This window comes from Etheostoma spectabile, chromosome 8 (assembly GCF_008692095.1).
Source record: "Etheostoma spectabile isolate EspeVRDwgs_2016 chromosome 8, UIUC_Espe_1.0, whole genome shotgun sequence".
Lineage (NCBI taxonomy): Eukaryota > Metazoa > Chordata > Actinopteri > Perciformes > Percidae > Etheostoma > Etheostoma spectabile.
Genome location: NC_045740.1, coordinates 26709528 through 26718092, shown reverse-complemented (window position 1 = coordinate 26718092; position 8565 = coordinate 26709528). Strand labels below are relative to the sequence as shown.

General features: G+C 39.5%; 1 protein-coding gene across 1 annotated transcript in view; it reads right to left on the bottom strand.

The window, feature by feature from the left end:
* Window positions 1–8565, bottom strand: part of LOC116693950 (synaptic vesicle glycoprotein 2B) — a 71877-nt gene that overhangs the window by 23974 nt on the left and 39338 nt on the right. Inside the window, exons 4-7 of the mRNA XM_032523326.1 lie at window positions 6709–6889; window positions 4473–4624; window positions 2718–2851; window positions 1116–1205 (exon numbers count right to left, since the gene is read on the bottom strand). Of these exons, the coding sequence (XP_032379217.1) occupies window positions 1116–1205; window positions 2718–2851; window positions 4473–4624; window positions 6709–6889 (557 nt within the window). The remainder of the gene's footprint in view (window positions 1–1115; window positions 1206–2717; window positions 2852–4472; window positions 4625–6708; window positions 6890–8565) is intronic.

Sequence of the window (8565 nt, the reverse complement as noted above, 5' to 3'; positions counted from 1 at the left end):
TTACTATGGTAACTGAGCCTGTGAACATAACCTGGTCTAGAGCAAGTTTTCTTCAAGAAACCTCAAGTTTCTTTTTAGTCTCCTCCCTCTGACACAGCGCTCTTTCACTTCCTCATTCATTCAGTCTGTATCGCATTTTAGCGCAGTTTGTTAACTGCATGTATAAAAAACAACAACACAGGGCACACTATAAAACGTTATTGTTCCAAAAATGGCTGCTGATGGTCTGGATTACGTGACACTTCTGGAATCTTAGACCATAGCTCATGCCAGTTAAAATCAATGCTCAGGTCTGGCTAATTGCTTTCCTAGACCCGTTCAATAGGAAGGCCAAAGATATCACCAAAAACTGATAGAGCCTCGAGACCATACCACAGGTTTTTGGCTGCTCGGGATGGATGGGCAAAGATCTCTGCCAGGGGACACTGTATGCCTTGAGTGCTCATCTTAATTGAAGGTAAAAGAAAAAACAGGAACGTGTTTTGTAAGTTGGAAAAAGATAAAAAGCCAACCTCATTAACAGAAAAACAGATGATTGAGCTGCCACAGTTGACCTGTAATTTTCTGATGTTAAACTCAGAAATTATTGTGCTGGGCCCTAAACATCTACGAATTTTATTTATAGTGTCAAATCATAACAAAAGTTATCTCGAGACACTTTACAGATGGAGTGGGTCTAGACCAAACTCTATAATTTACAAATTCCCCCAAGGGCAAGCATTTGGTGCAACAGTGGCGAGGAAAAACTCCAAGACACCTCGGACAGACCCAGGCTCTTGGTAGGCGGTGTCTGACGGTGCCAGTTGGGGGTGTGATGCACAGTGGTAATAATAGTCACAATATTCAACAAATTCATGTATTTCAAACCGATTGACACCCTAACCACTGTAAAGTGTGAGTTTAACTCTTTGTAGCTGTGTTGTGTGTTTATTTTTGACTGAGTTGTCATATTTGTGTAAAATTATGTCAATTGAGTTACAGACCAGTGGGGAAGAGGTGGAGAAATATCACTTCAAAAATGTGGAGGCTGCTTCTGTCTATTCAGTGCACAGTTGTTAATATACCAGTAATTTATCAGTACATGCATATTAGATCCTATAGCTACATGTACTCACAGTAAAGACTTTTTCTGGCTGACCCTTGGCCCTCCAGTTGGTGTCATGGACCTGCTTCAGGATCATCCACGCCTCATCATGCTTGGCATTCTGTTCAACACACACAGAAACACACACATGTATAAACACATGCAAACAATAATATGCAACTAATTAGCAAAGTTATCACCCACAAATGAATAAACATCCATGGTTTGTTTCTTTGTTTCCCTCGACGAGTCCTGTATGCACACATTTGTTTCCACTCTCTTACCACTGTCAGTTAGAAGCAGTAAGCACTGAACCAAGGGTTTAGACAGTAGGTGGCACCACCTTTGTTGTCATGGAACCACTCATTCTGTTGTTTAATAGTTTTCCAGGCAAGGTAATTGTACATAAAAGTGATATATAGATGGTGTATGGTCGTAGTGGAGATGCATGACCAAAGATTTATCCTAAGGTGTGTTTACAACAGAACAAATAATAGTCATGATGGCAAGACTAGGTTGATTTCCTGATTCATGGCTAGACCGAATACCTTACAGAAGACAGCAACCTGAGTGCAATGATGTTTTAAAAGTACAGTAGCTGTGTTTGAAACCGCTCCCTCATTCACTCACTCGCTATTCTCTATGGCGTGTTGTTAAATAGTGTACTATATATGGAATGACCAAACAAAATTTCAGACACTCACTGAAATCACATCGTTGCGTGACTCGCGTCAGGAGATGCGGCCATTGTTTATGTAGAGATTTTACTTAAAAGTTGTGTAAATGTTAATGCAATGGTGCAAATCGAAACAAAAGGTTTCTTGACCATTTTGTAATGGGTGCGCCCAGCATCATGTAGACAAACCAAAACAAAAAAATACTTCTAATACATTCCTGAAACAAACCGAGCTCCCAGGAGGAAAGTTAAAGGTTCTATATTCTAAAGTCTGCTCCATTTTTCCTTTGCTGTTTTTGCGTTGACTTCTGCTTCTTCTTCTATACGGTATATTGCATTGTGGTACACAGGAGTAAAATGTAAGGTACAATGCATGTACCCTCTAATTAGCAGTGCATTGTGGGTATTTTATAGCTGACTATATAGTGAAGGAAATTACCACGTAGAATTCAAACACCACTACAAAATGGGGAACAAACTATATAGTGCACTATTTCTGTGATAGGGATTGGTTTCAAACACAGCTAGTGTCTCAGGTGGATAAGATGAACACTGTTCGTCCTTGCTTTTCTTTGTGGTGTAGAATGATTAAATTAGTCTATTTTCAAATTAAAACCAAAAATTTTAGAAACACCATCTTTGAAAACTATATCGCATTATGAAAGCATTCATAGTAAATTATAATACATTCCCCCCTGACTACTGCCATTGTACTACTGCGGTATTATTTTGGTAATCATTTGAAATAGAACCTGTAACATCTGTAAATGCGTCATACATTGTTGATTTGTTCAACATCATGGAGGTCCTGTGTTATTTAGTTGGCATGGTTCAGGTTTAATGAAGCCCTCAGAAACATTTGAACTCTGAACTGCTAGTCCTTTAAGGCTTCCGGTTGTTAGACGACCTGATTGAGTGCACCTCTTTATGTCCAGTATGACATATGTGCAGTCTCACCTCCAGGAGGAAGCGGGGACTTTCAGGCATGAAGGTGAGTCCAACCAGAGAGGCAATCGCAGGAAGAGCCGCAACCAGGACAAACACCCGCCAACTGTGGAACTGGAACTCCGTGCCCATGCTGAACCCCCAGCCTACACACACACACGCACACACACACGCACACACACACGCACACACACACGCACACACACACACACACACACACACACAGACAAACATTTGTCAATATTCTTTTGATTCATTATCCTCATTATATTCATTCTTTTAAAAAAAATAATACAAGCCCATTATTGTATCGCATTGCTTTAAACAGAGGTCTGCAACTACAGTCCAATAAAGAATAAAAGGCTCTCCATACCACACAGATGTTTTACGTCATTTTGGCTGATATTTTGGTTGATCTCTGCTGAAGTTAAAGATAGGCAGAGCAATGGAGAAAGTCGTGTGAGGTCATCGGACCCAATGCACTGATAACACTGATAAAGGTCTAAATAGCCATAACATGGATGGATGGAGGGATGGATCAGAAATACACGTTTTCCCTGACCACAGTGTAGAGATGTCCAATAAGAGAGCCACATTCTCTGCAGTTAAAGCCCAGTGGAGAAACGGATGTTTTTTTCCCAGAGCAACCTCCACTCACTGAAAAGAACTGCCAAAAACTTGTCTTACTCCAGAAGAGGTGTCCTCTTTTCTTCGAGATATGGTCCCATAAAAGAAATCTCTACACTATTTTCCAGATAACCTAGTTGCATTGGATGTGAATGAAACTCGCCTGCTCAGAACAGTCAGCGTGCGGAGGGTGTATCCTGCAGACACGGCACCTCTCCTGTTCTCGGCTTCTCTTGATGTAAAACTGAATCAAAATTATTTTCTATAATATTTTGGTCCCTGTATATGTGTATTACTTCTAATCCCACCCCGGTATCCATTGTAATGGACAAGACATACTGTTAACTGTGCCAAAAGCAAAGTACTAATTGTTATAGCATTTTAAGACACTATGTATTTCTGGTGGATTAAATAAAACAGCCAAATTGTGTTATTCCTATTTTAGGGAATACATTTTTTTTTTACTGAAACTAAACTAAAAATAAACTCTGTATCTCATACACTTTTTAAATTTGTGGACAGGAGGACTCCCAGAGACCCGGCCTGTGTGGCCGCATGATCTCCATGATTGACCATCAGTTACCATCGTAGAATATTGATATAGGAACAGTTGTTTAGTGCGATGTTACACATATCAGTTTCCAACTTTGCAAAGTGGACTGCATTTTTCCACCTTTGTCTCCACATACTTAAATCATTCTTTAACAACCAAGTCTGCTTCCTGAAAATGTTAAGACACTTTCAGTACATTTAACAAGGCATGCAGGGTCTTTGCAGGCAGACATTTTGTTCGCAGTGAGAAAACATCGTACATGAACACAATGTATACCTCTCAGTGGCAGTAAACAAAACACACACTATTATATGTTCTATATTGAGAGCTTAACAAGACATTTAGGCTTGATACATTTTTAATTTAGTTTATTCATGTGTTTTGTTAAGTTTAAACATTTTAGTTATTATATCAAGAGTTAATATATCAGTTATGGAAATCTCCTTAATTTCAGTGACTTCACATGGGGTCCAACCTTAGGGTTGATAAAACTATATTGGATGTTGTAATGACCCACTTTCCTCACAAGCAGTAGTAAAAGAATGCTGAATAGTGTTCTGTCTAACTGACCTCTTTTAAGATCTTACCGTATCTGGGTATGATTCCCCAGGCAGTGAACGAAGCGTAAATCCCACCAATCATCCAAAACATGCACAACCAGGACAGATGTTCTCCTCGCTTGTCCATTTGAAGAAATTCAGAGAAGTACGAGTACACGATCGGCACTGTGCCACCAATTCTTAGAGTAGAGAGGGACAATGAGAAAGTAATGAAAGGGAAAAAGAGAGTTACTAGTACAATTAATTAAAAAAATTCAACGTTATACTTAATGGAGGAATACTTACTCAAACATGTAAGATGAATTAATTTTAAGTGCATTAAAGCTGCCCCCTTTGAGATGAATTAATTGACCATTGCGCCATAGAGATATAGATATATATCTATATATATCTATATATATATAGATATATATATATATATTTATACATATATACTTTTTCATTGTAAACAAATGTCCACTTACTGTCTGTCTTTGAAATTGTTGCCATGGCAGAACAATTATTCCTAAATCAAATATTATAATAAGGAACACTTTGATGTTGTATCATAAAGAAACTTGGAAAGCATAGTTAAGATACTTTAGTTGTCACATTCTGCCTCTTTTCCCCCTCTTCAGCCACATTTCCTCAGAACCATTTATTGTACCAGATGCCCTCAAACCTTTGCATCAGACGTCGTCAGTCACGTGCTGGATCTGGACAAAAATCCACGTAACCCTATAACCTAACTAACAAAGGCAACAAAGTACCAGCCAATCAAAGGCAAAGTAGGTCGGGACATTCCTTTGCCATCATAGCAAACACAAATTTGCGACCTAGACCTGAATCTGCCTGGCGGTCAGCTTGTCAACCAGTATAGAACCTGCCTGCCCACCTACCTGGGAAAATTTGCTTATAACATGGTTGGAGCACACACTAAAAAGCATTATATTCTAACATGTTGGTGCAGATGTGTTATATGCAGTCATCTACTGATGAGGCAAGCAGTGCTGTGGTGCAAACGTCTAGTGGTTGGATATCACATTCATTACGCTGTGCTGTGTATGTGCCCTCATTCCTGAGCCACTGTGGCTCCCTGTTAACTAAAGTTCTTCTGAGATAGAACACTCTGCTGTGTCTCCACAACAAACCTCTTACATATGCAAATCGATTGGGGGGAGCTTGATTTCTTTTATGATTTCCATATTAAAAAGCTGTATTAATGGCCAAAAACAGCTCTGGAAAGATAAAAAAAAAAGCTAAGCTGCATTAAAAAGCTGAGCTGCAATAGGAAATCTTGACTCATTGGTGCCTCTAAATGAGAGCAACTCATGACTCTAGCACATCCTTTAAGGTGAAAGCATGCTGCACATAACACTATTCTGCAGGTTTAAACCAAACCATAACTTTCTGGTAATAAATGATCCACAGTCAGAATTACAAGGTAATGTCCTGTCTTATTTTGGAAAGCTGGGAGTTTTCAGGACCTAAGCAATTACTGTAACATTCTGTACACTGGTTATCAAATGTTTTTAAGACTCAAAATCTGACTATGTTGGTAGAAAAATTAATTACCATAAATGTGTGATTCAACAGCAGAATCATTATCATACATTCATATTTATGTATTATATAGCCTATGACCTTGATATTTCTAAAATCCTGGCTACAGTTAGTTGCTGACTCCAGCAATGTCTGGACAGAGAGCTCTACTCTGTGCAGAAATACAGTGGGATAGAAATACAGTGTCTCACGTGAAGAAAGTGGGATACCCTTGCTCAGTACAGCTACAATTTGAAAGAAATATGGTTGTAAATATGATGTTAAGCTCCTGACACATGTAACGGGACAAAATGGGGCAGATCAGAAAAGAAGGAAGCTCGATGCTAAAATATGACCAAACAAACTTATGTAACAGAGTGAATTAGAAATAAAGGCCTGACTCTAAAATTAGATTGCTTCAAATAATGCCTTGGTATCCTCTTCAAACTTCAAAACTGACTGAGCAATGGTGCAACGTCATTACTCACTCAATAAGTCAGGGAGAGACTTTCCAATTCATTAGTCTGGCCTTGCTTTGCTGCAGTTCAGCAAAAACAGTTGGAAGTGGAAATAAATCTGTCACTGCTGTGTGTGTGTGTGTGTGTGTGTGTGTGTGTGTGTGTGTGTGTGTGTGTGTGTGTGTGTGTGTGTGTGTGTGTGTGTGTGTGTGTGTGTGTGTGTGTGTGTGTGTGTGTGTGTGTGTGCGTGTGTGTGTGTGTGTGTGCATGTGTGTAGGTGTTACCCAACACCAGACAGCAGCCTGAAGAAGAGGAAGAAGCCATAGCCTTGCGCGAACGACGACAGGAAGACAAAGACACAGTTTATCGCTAGTGCCACAACCAGGCAGCGCCGACGGCCAACTTTGTCTGCCAGACCCCCCCACACGAATGCTCCTACCATCATGCCCAGAAAGACGGTCAAACCTGGACAGAGGGAGAGAAATACAAATTCCCTGTGGGCTCAAAACAGTCACATCATGAAATAACTAAATTATTAGGTATTTACAAAAAAACATTTATTTTGCTGTTGACAACCTTTGTATAGTCAGGTTAGCTCAAAAAACGTATTTGGGGGAAATTTATAAAGCTTTGTAATAATATTCTAATCCTAATATGTAGGCTACTATAAACAAGGTCAAGATTATCTCCAGATTGCACCCTTGAGCAGACCCTGTCTCCGGTTTGGCAACTCATTCACTTGTTTATTCTTACATTATGACCAAAATTCAATTAATTGGACCTAGCCCTTAGGATAGCCATGCTGAAATGCTGTACTGTTACTTTTCAAGGTCAGGAATAAGAGTATTGATCACTCTTGCTGTCTGCAAGACACACAGAAACAGAGTCTTGTTGAAAAACACTGCTCTGGACCAAACCAAGGTAACATGGGCGAATGGAGGAGGGGTGAGAAAAGATTTGATATTTATTGTCTGTAAAAGCCTGCTGGTGGTCAAGTTAGGAAAAGGTTTTGGAAGGCCTGTTGATGGTAATCAGAAAGAAGGACTGCCCAGTGCCAGATGTAAATGCTGTTTAGTGTAGCGGCCAATGTATGATATGTAGTTTCTTCTGGTCACCAGTAGAGGCTAATAAACGTCCCCTCTTTATAGCTACATTTGGTAAATTCTATCTTAAAAAATAACGTTTTTGCTCAAACTGTCACTATGTCATCTGAATGTACATGTATCAGATAATCTATGGAAACATCACGTCCTCTGCCTCCTCCTGCCTCGATGAAAACAACAAATAAGAGCTGTAAGAGATATCTTTCACATGAATTTCCAAAAAATAAACACAAATATAAAAAAAAGTTATAATGTATAATAATTTTAAGTGTGAATGACAGACACACTCATTGTGCTGCATAAACAGTTAAAGAAATGGACATTGAGATGCTGTACATTTCCATGGACACCAGTGAAGGAAATTAGAAGCATTTTTCCAGTGATAGCTGAGCGTTACTGCGCAGTCTCCAGCTGAGCTTGACAACGTTGATGCGATGTGAGCAACCTGTCTGAAAGTTGTAAGTCTTCTGGTAGCTAAGCCAAGAGAACTCTCAATCATTCCCAATCAGCAGAGACAGAGAGGGTAGGCATATGTAAGGAGATAACATAGGCACAGGCTAATTATTGCTAATTAAAATGTATAACATTAGTAATTAAACTTAAACAGCTAATGTAAGTCGAAACTGCCTGCGAGCTTCTCCTGTACATAATTCCTCTACTTTGCGACAGTAAGTAGCGTGGTTATGACACAATCACAAAGTTTTCCTATTTTTATGAAAACGTCTGCTATAATGCTACCATAATGTGAGGTACAAGGTAATGATGCCTTTTATACATTGTCGTGTTTCTTTAGAAAATAACAACAGACAAATAGATTCTTCAAACGCTTCAGATGTAAAGTTATTCACAGTCAAAGTGGGGCCAAAATGAATGGCAGTCAATGGGATGCTAATGGATAGTGATGGCTTAGCCATTTTCTTAGCAAGAAAATGGCTCCCTAGGAGGTGCGCTTTGTGGAGGCTGGCTTACCCATAGACATAATAAAGAGTAGACGCCGCATTGGCAGGCTGAGCGCGAGAAATCCAGCCGCCATCTTGG